Raw genomic sequence first — 17194 nt, 5'->3', positions numbered from 1 at the left:
CCTGAAGTTTTATACTTCAGTTCTAAATACACGACCCACCCACTGATCGTTGCGAGGGACATGAAGATGGTATTAGACCTAGAGCTAGATCGTTCTAGGGTATCACATGCTCAAATGGGGTGGGTGAAGGTGAATTACAAGAGTTGTGCAGGGCTTTGGGCCTGCTAGATCCATGGAGGCTTTTACACCCCAAGGAGTGCGATTACATGCACACCTCTCGGGCACACCAGTCCTTTTCTTACCTGGATTACTTATTTGTGAGTAGCGACCTGTTTCCCCAGGTAGTGTCAGAGGTGATTGGCCCAGAGGAGATCTCCAACTATGCCCTGATATGGGTGGATGTGAAGGCGGCCCCAGCTGCAACAAAACTGAGGGTGGCGTTTTCCATCGTATTTGTATCACTCCAGAGATTTCCTAGCCTACATACAACGACAATGGGATGAATATGTTCAGCATAACCAAGAGCATATGACTGACCCCATATTGTTTTGGCCTACGGGGAAAGCTGTACTAAGGGGCCATATCATCACATATGTTAGTGCCCGCAAAAAACAATTAGCACATGATATAGTAACGTTGGAGTGGAAACCAAGGGCAGCGAAACGGTCCTAAATGGCCCGCCTCTCTGACACCACTTTTGACATTCTACAGGCCACTAGGGTAACCTTGAACTCCCACATTCACGAGCACACCTCACAGTTGCTATTACAAGCAAAGCGGAAATTCTTTAAATTTGGGTATAAAATGGGTGCACTGCTCACTAAGGTGGTCAGGGAGTGGGGGGGGGCCCTGGCACATACCAGCTATAAAGACCTCTTTGGGGCGGGTCACATTCAATTTGAAAGAGATGGCAGAGACTTTTGTAACTCACTTTCAGGAATTGAATGCTAGTCCTGAGACGACAGGGGTGGCACCGTCCGACCTGCAAACATACCTAAAGAGGTCGAGGTTGGCCAGATTTACAGGAGACTTTCAGGCTCATTTTCAAAGCACTTAGCCTCCCAAAGTTCCATAGAAACCTATGGAACTTAGCCTCCCAAAGTGCTTTGAAAATATGCCCACATGTGAACGCTCTCAATGTACCGCTCACTGCTAAGGAAGTGCAAAAAGTGATTAAAGGCTTAAAATTAAACTCGGCTCCAGGCCCAGATGGTTTCACAGGAGAGTTTTATAAGATGATGCAGACTCAAATACTGGGCCCCCTTGAATATTATCTTGAAGAGGTGATTGAAACACAGGGATTTCCGAGACATGAAAACACGGCATTAATCTGCCTCTTGACTAAGCCAGACCGTCCCAGGGATGTGCCCAATCTCACTTATAAACGTAGACGTCAAAATACTATTTAAGATTTTGGCTAACAGGTTGTCAGAGGGGCTGCCAGAGTACATTCACCCGGACCAAGTTGACTTTGTTAAAGGGCGTCAGTCTGTATGTAATATTTGCAAGTTATTGATGGCCCTCTCCCTCTGCCAATGGAAAGAGATTCCTCTGGTGGTGACTAGTTTGGATGCTGAGCGAGCATTTGATAGGGTACACTGACAATTCTTATTTGGCACCCTCAGTTATTTAGGGGTCTCGGGCTGGTACTTTAGGGCAGTGTCAGCATTGTATGCGGACCCAAGAGCAACTTTGCTAGTTAATGGGCACCGCACTGACTCATTTCCCATCCTTCGTGGTACGAGACATGGGTGCTCTCTTTCCCCCTATTGTTCCTTCTCACGCTTGAACCGCTTCTCAGAACCCTATGTAACACTGCAGCACTGGAGGGGGTCACAATACAACATAAAGTGATCAAAGTTATGGCCTTTGCAGATGACTTATTGTTAACTCTCACAAACCCCCAAATCTCCATCCCTTATTTAATCCGATTGATCTCTGACTATGGCACCCTTTCGGGGTTCAAATTGAACTTTACTAAGTCTGTGGCCCTTCCTTCTTCCCCCACAATACAAAGTTCGTGGCACGGGGACTTCCCGATTTCCTGGGCGGAAGGCTGGATCAAATATCTGGGTGTTATTATTCCAAACAATATGACCACACTATATGACTGCAACATTCGTCCCTTGGTGAGCTCCCTTCAGAAGACCCTCAACCTGTGGTGAGCCTACTCAGTCTCATTGCTGGGGTGCATAGCACTCTTCAATATGATCTGGACCCCAAAGTAGTTGTATGTTTTTCAGATGTTACCCCTGTTCTTGCGAGTTAGGTATTTGGTGTTTTTTTCTTGTACTGACAGCGTTCTTTTGAGTGAATAAACACCATTTAAATGAGAGGCACTGTATCCCGACTCTGTTCGGTCATTAATACATCTCTAGGAAAGTCATAATCAGGAATTTCATTCTGACCCCTGAGGCAGGCGCTTGTGTGCCGAAACACGGCCTGTGTCAGGTCATTTCCGCAATAAAGGAGGACACTGATTATCTCAATCCTGAAGGCCCAGTGTTGCTTTTTTTGTTTCTGCAGGTATATCTGTGGCAGGGGAAGAGGGCCCAGCTACCCATATCAATTTTGCAGAAGCCCAAATCACATGGGGGATTAGGCCTGTTAAATTTAAGACACCTAACAGTAGCTTGCACAATGAAACATATTAATGACTGGTACAGGAATGTAAATGACGTTTCTTTATCTGGATTGGAGCCTAATCTTTTTTGCAGAACCCATTTCAGCTGGCAGATACACACAATACCGAAGCGCTCTCTAACACAGCTATGTTATAACCTGTTTATTCGTGGAGCACGAGCAGTCTGGAGATGGCTGTGCAGACGCCACCACTTCTCTGCAGTGGTGACTCCTTTTTTGGCAATTAGACACAACCCAGACTTTCCTGCAGGAATTGATTCATTGGTGTTTGCTCGTTGGGAGACTCTGGGGATTCACTACCTGTTCCAGCTGCTTACGGAGGATTGTAAACTGCAACCTTTTGAGGTGCTGAGCACTCATTATCAACTTCCCCCCACAGACTCTTGCCCATTTTCAACTACAGCATTATGTGAACGGCTTGCCTTGGGAAGACTTGTGCGAAGATGTTCAGGAGACACTGGGCGAAGCACTCACACTGAACTCTCAGAACTTGGTGCCTTTAGCCTTTCATCACAAGTATCTGGGAGTATTCATCAGAGTTGGATTATGCACTGCTGGCTAAGAATTGGAACTTAGACTTGTCAACACAACTGTCCAGCCAGCACATCCAAACCTGCTTGCACCAGATATATAGAACCACCTGCAATGCCCAACTGTGGGAATTACAGTACAAATTTCTTTTGAGGCTCTACATCTCGCTGCGACGTGCACACAAGGCAGGATTTGCGTACTCGGAAGAGTGCCCACGGTGCCTGGGTACCCTAGCCTCACTGGGCCATATGTTCTGGATGTGTCGCAGAATACAGGGCTTTTGGGCAAAAGTGTTGCGTGAGTCTGAGGCACTGTGGGGATGCACCCTCCAAAAGGGTCCCCAGATTATGTTTGAAGACTACCAATTACAGACACCAATGCCCCCGGGCCTCTTAGACTTTTTCCGGAGACTGGTGCTGATGGCAAAAAAGACTATTTTGCAACAGTGGAGGGAGCCCTTGACCCCAATTTTTTGTCTTGGTGGACACAAATGACTTCTTTGCTGGTTATGGAGGCTCAGAAACTTTCAGAGGCCTCCTCGTCCTCAGGCAAACGTTTTTGCCACTGTTGGGAGCGCTTTAGTTCTACGCTGCAGCCTGCTGCTAGACATTGGATATTCCACTGAAGGACAGTCAGGCTTCCATGCAGCACAGGGGTGGGGGGAGGGAGGGAAGGGGTGGGTTTAAGGGAGAAAATGTTTGTAGTCACTCTTGGAATCTCTCAGTATGAACCACGGGGATCAGAAGGTATCTGTGACCTGTAAATATGTGCAATTGCTCTCTTGCTGTCATGTTACAATAAAAATTATTTCAAATATTTCAGTTCTGTTGGGTTGCTTTCCTTGAATTGACAAGCCCTTGTTCAGATTTGATTGACAGCTTTCATGAACAGGGACCCAGAATGCTTTTCTTGCAACTGCCTAGAAAAGTGCATTTTAACAGCTTGCTACATTTAGGTTTGTGCAGAAATCACCTGGATGGTGACCTTGAGTCAGATCTGTACAGCATTATCTATATTCTGGAGTTTTTATCTGTTTTCCATCGTGCATGCTGAATAGTAATTTTGGATGCACTGAACCAAAACAGTGCACTAATAATAAACAGTATATTTAAAAAGTTTCCTTAGTTTACACTCACTTTACTACTATTTTTGCTTCAGTGGTTGAAGGTGCAATTCATACTTCTAACCAATTTTTTTTTTTTAATCGGGAGCTTTTGTAGACCAGCGCAGGTCTCCTGAGCCAGAGATCCACTATCCTGGAATCTTGAGCCAGATCAATTATGCCTTAGAACCTCAGAGCAAGAATGACTCTGCCCTAGCACCCATAGTAAATAGAACTTCCTAATCTCATATTTGTGCTGTTATCTCTTCTGGATAGATTGTAACCTCTGTTGAGCAGGGACTGTCTTGTATGTGTTCAGAACTGTGCATGCCTACTAATGCTATAGAAATGATTACTACTAGTAGTAGTAATTAGGGGTGGACAACGATTAAAACATTTAATCAAAACTAATCGTTGTATTAAAAAAATTAATTGCACGATTCAGGGCATGCATTTACTACTGACTCTGTCCCGTTGATCACCATCACTCTGCCTCCCTCTCTTGCACCCCAGGTCCAACATTTCTCTCTCTCTCTTCCCTCCCTCTCGTTGCCCACCATTTCTCTCTCTCCCTTAACAGGCTTCTCCCTTCATAGGGTTGCCAGCAGCAGCAGAAGCCTGGCTGGGGGCTTATTGGCCAGTTTAAATGTAGCAGGCTGGTATGTTAGGGTGGCTTTTTCCACCTTCCAAAAACCCCAGCTCATTCAGAGTTGCATTTTAAATACTGTACCTTTCTCCACGCCAGAGGGCTTATGAAGGGTGAAATAAATTGCTCAGACTCTCAAGTACTGCCAAGGCTACTTCTCTACTGTGCCCTAAAGCTTTGAAAATGTATTATGAAAGCTTAATTAAAATAGATCATGACTGCACATAGAACTGCAAAGTACAAATCAACACTCACATGATAGTGCACACAAAACTAGATTATTTTTCATACTCAAACCTGATCTGTTGTAGAACAGGTGAAAGGGTCCACAGAACGGATGCTGCCAGACACTGGAGGTAGCTTTTCTCTGGTAATTTAATTTGCAATTAGGCTCAGCAAGAGACTGCTTTAGGTTGAAGCTTCCTCTTTAGAAAAGCACTACACAACTTTGATCTGGAATGCACTAGCCCACTCCTGCTGATCTGTTTGAGGAATAAATCAAGTTTCAAGTTTATTATAGGTTTACTATCCCACCCTTTGGGGTGCCTTCAGGCTGGCTTACAATCTAAAATATTATTGCTGCAGATAGAGACTCATTTACATGCATCCTTGAAAAGGTGCATTTTAAGATCAGTTTTAAACTGATCTAGCGAAGTCTGAAAAAGAAGGGAAGCTGGAAGTGGTTTCCAGTGATATGGCCCTTGCACATTAAATACAACATGTCTAGTGTGCTCATGGATTATTTCTCGATAGCCTGATATCATTACATGATTTTGCTGCGCTGACCGGAGTGCACGTGCAAGACTATAAGGAATTAGGTGGCAGAAAAGATAAAAAGGTTGCTCATCTTGTAGTATTGTGAAAACAAGCGATATAAGTTTATAGGTGATACAATGAGTAATGGGGAGCCAATGAATTTATTTGAGATAAGAGGTAACATGGTCATATTTATGCGTACGTCTGTAACCCGGAGACCTTTTTACAAAGAACTGCAATAATCTAATTGTGAAGTAACCAGGGAGTGAACTAATATGTTAAGCACTGTTGGAAGAAGTAAAGAGTGGGCCGAATGGATAAGTCATAGTTTATAGAAAAAGTGCTTGACTACATGGGAAATTTATGGAAGAAATGAGAGGTTAGAGTATAAGCATTCCAAGAACACAGTAGGTCTCCTCTTGGGCGACTGGTGTATTAGCACGAGGAAGTGTTTAAGGCAAAAGAGGACTCATTCTGTGTTGAAATAATACAACTTTTGATTTTGTAGGATTTAGAACCAGTTTGTTATCCTTGAGCCAGTCTGAAAGTTGGGAAAGGTTTTGATTAACTGCAGCAATCTAAAGGGGAGTGCATGTATCTAAGGGGATAAGTACTTGAATGTCTTCGGCATAAATATGTGCAGTAAGGCCTAGTGATTGCACTAAGGCTAACAGAGGATCCAAGAATATGTTGAATAATATTGGGGGCAAGATCAGTCCTTGTGGAACACCATAGTCTGGACTATACGGAGTGGAGAGGGAGTTATGAAATACTGCATATTGACAATTACATAAATATGAGGCAAACCAGTTTAAGGCTGTTCCTGAAATTCCGATAGACTGAAGGCGGTACAAGAGAATGTGATGATCAACTAAGTCAAAAGAAACAGGCAAATCTAGGGATGGGAGAAGCACAGATTTTGCTTGATCAAGAAAGCAATAAATGTAAGAGGTGATACCTATCAGTGTAGTTTTTGTACTGTGATGTTGGTAAAAAGCAGTTTGGTTGGCATGCAAAACTTGCATTTTAGTGATGAAGCCAACTAACTGTGTATGAACTATGGGTTCCAGAAAATTTTAGCAGTGAAAGGGAGGTTGGCGATAGGGCGATAATTATTCAGACCGTTGCTCAAGACCGTTGGGTCTTTAATACGCTTCTCAGTTCCTCACTCTAACCTCCTCCTTCAACCTCCAACTGAGCTCCACCACCCCTACTCACCAATCTGGCCACTGTCTTGATCTCGTCCTCTCTTCTACCTGCTCACCCTCCAATTTCCGTGCATCAGCTCTTCCTCTCTCTGACCATCACCTGATCACATTCACACTTCATCACCCTCCCCCTCAGTCTCGCCCAACCACTACTTCCAGGAATCTCCAAGCTGTTGACCCCCCCCCCCCCACCTTATCCTCTAGTATCTCTGATCTCCTCCCTTCCATCATGTCCTCTGAGTCTGTCGACAAGGCTGTCTCCACTTACAATGCCACTCTCTCCTCTGCTCTAGACACCCTTGCACTGTCCATCTCCCATCCCACAAGGCGTACCAATCCCCAGCCCTGACTGATCCCTTGCACCCGATACCTTCGCTCCTGCGCCCGATCGACTGAACGCCTCTGTAGGAAATCTCGCACCCATACTAATTTCATTCACTACAAATTCATGCTATCCTCCTTCCAGTCCTCCCTATTCCTCGCCAAACAGGACTATTACACCCAATTGACTAATTCCCTCAGCTCTAACCCTCATCACCTTTTCGCCACCCTCAATTCCCTCCTCAAAGTACCCTCCGCTCCCCCCCCCCTCACTCTCTCCTAAATCTCTGGCTGACTACTTCCGCGACAAGGTCCAGAAGATCAACCTCGAATTCACCACCAAACCTACTCCTCCTCTTCATCCTATAACCCACTCCTTCAACCAACCAACCCAGGCCTCCTTTTCCTCTTTACCTGATATCACTGAAGAGGAAACCGCCCATCTTCTCTCCTCCTCGAAATGCACCACCTGTTCCTCAGACCCCATCCCCACCAACTTACTTCACACCATCTCTCCTACTATCACCCCCCCCCCCCCCCCCCATCTGTCATATCCTCAACCTCTCTCTCTTCACTGCAACTGTCCCGGACACCTTCAAGCATGCTGTAGTCACACCACTCCTCAAAAAACCATCACTTGACCCTACCTGTCCCTCCAACTACACCCCATTTCCCTCCTACCCTTCCTCTCCAAGATACTTGAACGCACCGTTCACAGCCGTTGCCTTGATTTTCTCTCCTCTCATGCCATCCTCGATCCGCTTCAATCCGGCTTTCGCCCCCTACACTCGACAGAGACGGCACTATCTAAAGTCTGCAATGACCTGTTCCTCGCCAAATCCAAAGGTCACTACTCCATCCTCATCCTCCTCGACCTATCCGCTGCTTTTGACACTGTCAATCACAACTTACTTCTTGATACACTGTCCTCTTTTGGGTTCCAGGGCTCTGTCCTCTCCTGGTTCTCCTCTTATCTCTCCCATCATACCTTCAGAGTACACTCTCATGGTTCGTCCTCCACCCCTATCCCGCTCTCTGTTGTAGTTCCTCAGGGATCTGTCCTTGGACCCCTTCTTTTTTCAATCTACACCTCTTCCCTGGGCTCCCTGATCTCATCTCATGGTTTCCTCTATCATCTTTATGCTGATGACACCCAGCTTTATCTCTCCACACCAGACATCACTGCGGAAACCCAGGCCAAAGTATCGTCCTGCTTATCCGACATTGCTGCCTGGATGTCCAACCGCCACCTGAAACTGAACATGGCCAAGACTGAACTTCTTGTCTTCCCACCCAAACCCACTTCTCCTCTCCCTCCACTCTCTATCTCAGTTGATAACACCCTCATCCTCCCCGTCTCATCTGCCCGCAACCTCGAAGTCATCTTCGACTCCTCCCTCTCCTTCTCTGCGCATATCCAACAGATAGCCAAGACCTGTCACTTCTTCCTCTATAACATTAGCAAAATTCGCCCTTTCCTCTCTGAGCACACCACCCAAACTCTCATCCACTCTCTCATTACCTCTCGCCTTGACTACTGCAACCTACTCCTCACTGGCCTCCCACTTAGCCATCTATCCCCCCTTCAGTCCATTCAGAACTCTGCTGCACGTCTTATCTTCCGCCTCGACCGATATACTCATATCACCCCTCTCCTCAAGTCACTTCACTGGCTTCCGATCAGGTACCGCATACAGTTCAAGCTTCTCCTACTAACGTACAAATGCACTCGATCTGCAGACCCTCCTTACCTCTCTACCCTCATCTCCCCTTACGATCCTACCCGTAACCTCCGCTCTCAAGACAAATCCCTCCTTTCAGTACCCTTCTCCACCACCGCCAACTCCAGGCTCCGCCCTTTCTGCCTCACCTCACTCCATGCTTGGAACAAACTCCCTGAGCCCATACGCCAGGCCCCCTCCCTGCCCATCTTCAAATCATTGCTCAAAGTCCACCTCTTCAATGTCGCCTTCGGCACCTAACCACTACACCTCTACTCAGGAAATCTAGACTGCCCCAACTTGACATTTTGTCCTTTAGATTGTAAGCTCCTTTGATCAGGGACCGCCCTTCTTTGTTAATTTGTACAGCGCTGCGTAACCCTAGTAGCGCTCTAGAAATGTTAAGTAGTAGTAGTAATACAAGGCCGTAAAATAGCTGTTTTCCAGTAATCTGGTACAGATCCTAAAGAGAGGCTAAGAGAGATCATAGATTGGGATAAACATAAAGGAATCCTGTTCAGAAGGAATGGATCCTCAGGAGCTTAGCCGAGATTGGGTGGCAGAGCCGGTGGTGGAAGGCGGGGATGGTGGTTGGGAGGCGGGGATAGTGCTGGGCAGACTTATACGGTCTGTGCCAGAGCTGTGGTGGGAGGCGGGGCTGGTGGTTGGGAGGCGGGGATAGTGCTGGGCAGACTTATACGGTCTGTGCCCTGAAGAGGACAGGTACAAATCAAAGTAGGGTATACACTAAAAGTAGCACATATGAGTTTATCTTGTTGGGCAGACTGGATGGACCGTGCAGGTCTTTTTCTGCCGTCATCTACTACTATGTTACTATGAATAAAGAGTAGTAGGGATTCCAGAGAGCGTTTGAGAATGCTTGATGGGATTGGATCACCTAGTGAGGTTGTGGTGTTGAGCTGCTTGATAATACTACTAAGCTCTGCTGGTGATGCCTGAGTGAACTGAGTCATAGTACTGCACAGAGTCGATTCAGAAGATAAGCAGGAAAAAGGTGATCCTAATAAGTCTGGAGAACATAAGGATGTATCTGTGGTTGAAAAACTACAACGTAAAGTAGCTATTTTCTTCTCAAAGTGCATTGATAATAACTGAGCAGATGGCGTTTGCATAGGGAGAGTGCGGGCAGAGTGAAAAGTGGTGATTTCAGAGTTTTGTAAAAGATAGATGTGTTAGGTGATTTAATAATTTTCACAGTAAAATATTTTTTCTTTGCAGTTAGTATGGCCACTTTATAAGAACGAGCAGTAATCTTATAGGTGGAGAGACGGGTATGAGATGGTGTAGCGCCATCTCCTTTCTGCTTGACGGAGTTGTCTTTTAGTTAAAAGTACTACTACTATTTGACATTTCTAAAGCGCTACTAGGGTTACGCAGCACTGTACAATTTAACATAGAAGGACAGTCCCTGCTCAAAAAGCTTACAATCTAATGGACAAATGTACGAAGAGTCAAGTAGGGGTCGTCAGATTGGGGCAATCTGGATTTCCTGGAAGGTATAAAGGTTAGGTGCCGAAAGCAACATTGAAGAGGTGGGCTTTGAGTAAGGATTTGAAGATGGGTAGGGAGGGGGCTTGGCGTAAGGGCTCAGGAAGTTTATTCCAAGCATAGGGTGAGGCGAGGCAGAATGGGCGGAGCCTGGAGTTGACGGTGGTGGAGAAGGGTACTGAGAGGAGGGATTTGTCCTGTGAGCGGAGGTTTCGGGCGGGAACGTAAGGGGAGATGAGGGTAGAGAGGTAATGAGGGGCAGCAGACTGAGTGCATTTGTAGGTAAGAAGGAGAAGCTTGAACTGTATGCAGTATCTGATCGGAAGCCAGTGAAGTGACCTGAGGAGAGGGGTGATATGAGTATAACGGTTCAGGCGGAATATAAGACGTGCAGCAGAGTTCTGAATGGATTGAAGGGGTGATAGATGGTTAAGTGGGAGGCCAGTGAGGAGTAGGTTGCAGTAGTCAAGGCGAGAGGTAACGAGAGCGTGGATGAGAGTTCGGGTGGTGCGCTCAGAGAGGAAAGGGTAAATTTTGCTGATGTTGAAGAGGAAGAAGTGACAGGTCTTGGCTGTCTGCTGGATATGCGCAGAGAAGGAGAGGGAGGAGTCGAAGATGACTCAGAGGTTGCGGGCGGATGAGACGGGGAGGATGAGGGTGTTATCAACTGAGATCGAGAGCGGAGGAAGAGGAGAAGTGGGTTTAGGTGGAAAGACAATAAGCTCGGTCTTGGCCATGTTCAGTTTCAGGTGGCGGTTGGACATCCATGCTGCAATGTCGGATACGCAGGCCGATACCTTGGCCTGGGTTTCCGCAGTGATGTCTGGTGTGGAGAGATACAGCTGGGTGTCATCAGCCTAAAGATGATACTGGAAACCATGAGATGAGATCAGTGAGCCCAGGGAAGAGGTGTAGATTGAAAAAAGAAGGGGTCCAAGGACAGATCCCTGGGGAACTCCAACAGAGAGCGGGATGGGGGTGGAGGAAGATCCATGAGAGTATACTCTTTAATGAACCATGGACTATGAAAGCGATGCTGAAGGGTTTCTGATGGGCAGATGATCAAAAGCCCAGGGAAGAGGTGTAGATTGAAAAAAGAAGGGGTCCAAGGACAGATCCCTGGGGAACTCCAACAGAGAGCGGGATGGGGGTGGAGGAAGATCCATGAGAGTATACTCTTTAATGAACCATGGACTATGAAAGCGATGCTGAAGGGTTTCTGATGGGCAGATGATCAAAAGCCCAGGGAAGAGGTGTAGATTGAAAAAAGAAGGGGTCCAAGGACAGATCCCTGGGGAACTCCAACAGAGAGCGGGATGGGGGTGGAGGAAGATCCATGAGAGTGTACTCTTTAATGAACCATGGACTATGAAAGCAATGCTGAAGGGTTTCTGATGGGCAGATGATCAAAAGCCCCACGCTGTTCCAGTGCTATTTTTATAGCACTGTTTGGAACAGTACAGGGCTTTACCGCACCTATGTTCAAAGATTTCTTCAGGCACAAACCTCCCACACTTGTTGACAGGTCTGGGCTGTCAAAAGCCCAGACCTGTAAAACGCAGAGGCAGGAGGTCCATGGGACCACCAGATCCCAACTACCCCTGCCTCGAGCCAGGCGAAACGGGGGGTGAAGGTCTAGCGAACCTCTGGTCCCCCCGACACAGGTTCAGGGGAGGCTGGAGATCCGGTGAGTCTCCAGCCTCCCTAACCCCCCCCCCCCCAATATCCCTCAGAAGTCCCTGGTGGCCCGGTCCTCCTGACCCCCCAACACAAGTTCAGGGGGGGCTGGAGATCCAGTGGGTCTCCAGCCCCCGAACCCCCCCAGCTTTCCTGAGAAGTCCTTGGTGGCCGGGTGGGCCACGGTCAATCCCCCCCCCCCCCCACCCTACTACCTTAAGTTGGAGGAGGGACGTGTCCCCAGTCCCTTATATATGGTGTGAAGCCCCGCCCAGCACATCCCAGGATACACTGGGCAGGGCTGGGCACCGTCATTTTGCAGGCGGCGCCGATGGAAGAGGAGGAAGGCCACCTCCCTCCTCCAACCTAAGGTAGGGTGGTGGGGAAAGGCCTCTATACCACCAGGTATGTGGGTGGGATTGACCGCAGCCCACTGGACCACCAGGAACATGTCAGGAATGCTGGGGGGAGGGCTAGGAGGCTGGAGACCCACTGGATCTCCAACCCCCCCCGAACCTGTGTTGGGGGGGGGTCGGGGGGACAGGAAGTCTGCCAGACCTCCAACTCCCTGTCGCTGGGGGGGGGTCGTTGGTCGGGTCTAGGTTCCTGCAGGGGGGGCTGCTGCATTGGGGGAAATGGGGGCCTGCTAGCATGCAAATGAATGTTGGAGAGGGCTCACCATTCCTCCCCAGTGGTCTGCAAACCCTAATGCAAGCTCAGAGCTGGCGTAGGGTTTGCCACAGCTAGCGAGCCAATCTTTGGCGCGCTGGTCACTGATCATTGGGGATGAATAAGTTTAGCCCTGTTTTGCATGCATTTGCATGCTACTTGCATTCAGAGCCCGCAAGCATGCTGTTTCACGCGCTCAGGTGCTCTGATCATGGGGCGGTAGCAAACATAGGTGCTATTATGGCGCTGACAGCCTCTAGCATCTGCATTTGCTTCTGATCATCAGCCCATGAGTTTGTAGTGGAGCAACAATATCAAGGGCTGTATGAAGCTAAGTGTTCCATGTGGAAATCTGATCATACAACAGGCAATCCTGGGTCTACCTTAACAGGCTTCTCCCTTCATAGGATCTCCGGCAGCGATTCCCACATGCTGCTTGCAACTGACCCGGTTGCCTTCCCTCTGCCGCTTTCCATCCAGGTGAAATAGGAATTTGCATCAGAGAAGGGGCAAAACGAGGCAGAGGGAATGCTTCCATGTCAGCCACAGGCAGCAGGTGGGAATCACAGACGCACAGGGATAGGGGTGGGGGAGGAGGGTAAAAACTGCAATCTTAATTCTTTAATCAAGTTATTAACATGTTAAATGTCCACCTCTAGTGGTAATAGTTGTTGTATTAGCACACCAAAGTCAACAACTTGTCTGTGTAACCTACTACTACCCCAACGACCAACCTATATGTCTCAGACCTGGGGTTCTGGGGAACTCAAGTCTGTGGGTGGCAGCTTCTTAAACTTTCAGTAACTCTTCCTAGAACTAAATAAAAGCTAAAGAGAAGGCTGTAGTAAAAATGATTTAGTGCTAAAAGTGAAATACATTGTGTTCATTTTTTAGTGTTCTTTTCTGCTTTGATAATAAATCGATGGGCAGGTGATTTCCATGCAATAACACGAAAGGGTACTAACATTAACACTTTTTTAGCTTACTTTTTTAACTGAAACCCTTACTATGTCTGAAGTAATTTTAGTGCAACAAAAATGTGCAGGTAAAGTGGCTGTAATATGGGGTGCTAAGCTTAGTGCATCTTATTACTTTGATGTTTGCACATGTGATGTTTAATAAGAAGATTTGACTTTTTGCTTTGTAGTATGTTGATATAGGCTGCAATTTTGCTTGCAGTATGAGATACATAGGTGAAACCTGTAACTAATTTAAATATCATGCTATTGCAATATTGCATATAGCACAGGGCAGCACTGTGATTATTTTGCTATCATTTACATTTACTCATGAGGAGTGTGTAACAGATACCAGCTGCTTTTAGTAACAGTGATGTCAGATGACATTTGCATCATTTATTACATCATTAGTGTATGACTCGTCCTCTGCTCTTAGTTGTCCAGATTGAATAACATTTTTTGGGGGGAGGGGTTCTTCATGATCCAAATAAAAATTTTTTTTTCTTCACGATCCATTTAGACCCTATTGGAAGATGCAGATCGTTGCAGACACAAGATGCAAACAGCTTCCAGTCTGATCAGTGGGCTGGCTGGTGAAAAAGAAAGGTGGACAAAACAAAGCAAAGAATTTGCTGCACAGACCAAAAGACTAGTGGGTAGGTATAGTCAAACATGGACATTATAAAATCTGATAATCTGCTTGATTAGTTTGGGAAAAGAATCCCTCTTCCCCCTCATTTCTCTCCTTATAAGTACATAAGAACATAAGTAATGCCACACTGGGAAAAGACCAAGGGTTCATCGAGCCCAGCATCCTGTCCACGACAGCGGCCAATCCAGGCCAAGGGCACCTGGCAAGCTTCCCAAATGTACAAATATTCTATACATGTTATTCCTGGAATTGTGGATTTTTCCCAAGTCCATTTAGTAGTGGTTTATGGACTTGTCCTTTAGGAAACCGTCTAACCCCTTTTTAAACTCTACCAAGCTACCCGCCTTCACCACGTTCTCCAGCAACGAATTCCAGAGTTTAATTATGCATTGGGTGAAGAAACATTTTCTCCAATTTGTTTTAAATTTACTACACTGTAGTTTCATCGCATGCCCCCTAGTCCTAGTATTTTTGGAAAGCGTGAACAGACGCTTCACATCCACCTGTTCCACTCCACTCATTATTTTATATACCTCTATCATGTCTCCCCTCAGCCGTCTCTTCTCCAAGCTATATAGCCATAGCCTCCTTAGTCTTTCTTCATAGGGAAGTCGTCCCATCCCCGCTATCATTTTAGTCGCTCCTTCCTCCTAGGGCTGCTTGCTTTTTTCTCCCATCAGTTTAAATATTGTTTCAGGGTTTAAACGGGTGATGAAATATGAGGAGAAAACAAAATAAAAACTGCAAACTAAAAAGTATAGACAATTTCAAATGAAACTAAATAAAACATGGCTCTTTGAAACAGTGTTTCGACTCAAAGCTGAAATAGAGCCCACCTCTAAAGCTTGCTCTTCCTGGTCTTTGAAAAACTGTCTGGGATGTAGAAGAGCTGCTCTTAGGGGTCTGTTTAATAAATTATGTTAACAAGCATTATCTGGCACTTAACACATGTTAATCTTTGCAATGTGGTTTTTACAGTGACACAGTGTTCACAAGAATAATGAGCTACTTTGTATGCTGTGTTGCACACAAATCTATAAAAGGGTCAATGTAGCTTGTGTTAACTCTCCTACCACCCTTTAGTCCCTGATAATCAACTACACCAATGGTCCTGGAGTCAGGTTTAAAAGGGCTGCATTTTTTTCAAAAATGGTACCTTCTGTTCCTCTTTCTGACTTCAAAGTAAAAAGACTTCAGTGCTCATTTTCAAAAGATAGAAACATCTGAAAAACGTCATAAAGCGGCAGAAGGATGTTTTTCTTACAAAAATGTCTTAAGTTGCGATTTTCAATACTCTGATTTGAGACATTTTTCTCCGCAGTTTATCCAAATTTCAAGGAGGTATGTTTTGACAGGACTTGGACATTCCCAAAAGTTAGACCAGGAGACACTCGAGAAAGTTACATGGATATGCTTTTATCTTTCAACATTTTTATTGATGACAATCAAAATTAGACATATTCCATATCTGGCCTTAATAACATAGCCACAACATTACATACATATCAAAAAGCTAGTATAGAAGTCTGTCATCAATTTTTGCTTTTTCCCCTTTTCATCCCCCCCCCCCCTCTTCCTCCCCCCTCCTCCTACCCCTCCCTCTCGTGCCCCAGGGCTTGGACTCTGATAGTCCTAGGGCAAACCCCCCCTCCCCCCAGTGGAGCCATATATATCGTTTGGGCGCTCTCTGGGATTCCTTATAGTATCCTCTTACCCCTTATTCAGAAGCAAGCTTCGCCCCTTAGGACTCAATGTTTGTAAATAGGGGCCCCACACCTGTGTGAACTGCGCTAAACTCTTCGGGGACCCCTTAGCCCCCCTAGCTTCCCAAGTAGCCAGCAGATGTACTTGATTTCTCCAGTGCCAGTAAGCTGGCACCTCCGGTACAGTCCAGTATTGTAAGATGCTTTTCTGGGCCACCAAGCACAATTTACGGCTCAGGAGACGAGCTGTCTTAGAGCACCTACCAAATGCCCCTTGCGTATTCAGCACAAAGTGGTCCCAGGATCCTGTCACAGGGGTCCCCAGTAGTTGAGTTAAGAATTTAGTAATCTCCCCCCAGAAAGCCTTCACTCCGGGGCATGCCCAGAAGGCATGATATAATGTGTGTGGGTAGTGGCCGCACTTAACACATGTGGCCCCTTGCAGGAAATCTACATGAGCCAATTGTTGCCCCGACATATAGGCCCGTAAAATAACTCTATACCCACTTTCCCTGAGCCTCTCGTCCTGGCTAATGGCTGGGATTCCCTGCAATGTGAGCCCCACATTCCATCCCGTTAATGTTGTCCCCGATTCCTGTTCCCATTTTTGCTTGATTTCTGCAAAGTTTTTGGGGGTCTTACGCCTAATCAAAGCTCTATGGAGCGCTGACACTGACATTCCCGTGACTTCCATTTCCCCGAAAAAATCTTGTAGTTTGCTTCCCATTCGTTGCCGTAACAAGTCTGGGTCTAATGCTGAAATGTAGTGTTTAACTTGGGCATACGCAAACCTAGCCCCCCAAGCCACCCCAATCCGAGACTGTAGTTCCTCGTACCCTATTAAATTCCCCTCTTCACTTAATAGGTGTTCAATCTTGGTTATTCCCATCCGCTCCCACTCCAAAAACGTTGGGTTATCTAGGCCTGGCATGAAAGCTGGGTTCCCCCTAAGGGTCAACTGATCTGATGTCGAGGGACTCCCCCCCACTGCCTGTGTTAGTCCCTTCCATGCCTCTCGAATGGACTGTAGCATCACACTATTCCTCAGACAAAGTGGGAGTTGCTTACGTGTAAGATGTAACAACGAAAAAAGTTCATAAGGAGCAAAGAATTCCCTTTCCATTTTTATGGGAGTGTAAGTGCAAGTTTGTGAGAAC

At 46.4% G+C, this 17194-nt stretch overlaps 1 protein-coding gene across 1 annotated transcript in view; it reads left to right on the top strand.

Annotated features, from left to right (window-relative positions):
* Positions 1-17194, top strand: part of DNAH5 (dynein axonemal heavy chain 5) — a 925453-nt gene that overhangs the window by 705267 nt on the left and 202992 nt on the right. Inside the window, 1 exon segment of the mRNA XM_030220396.1 lies at positions 14203-14338. Coding sequence (XP_030076256.1) covers positions 14203-14338 — 136 coding nt within the window.

Source organism: Microcaecilia unicolor, chromosome 1 (assembly GCF_901765095.1).
Source record: "Microcaecilia unicolor chromosome 1, aMicUni1.1, whole genome shotgun sequence".
NCBI lineage: Eukaryota > Metazoa > Chordata > Amphibia > Gymnophiona > Siphonopidae > Microcaecilia > Microcaecilia unicolor.
The sequence above is the reverse complement of the archived record's forward strand: the minus strand, read 5'-3'. Positions and strand labels throughout refer to the sequence as shown.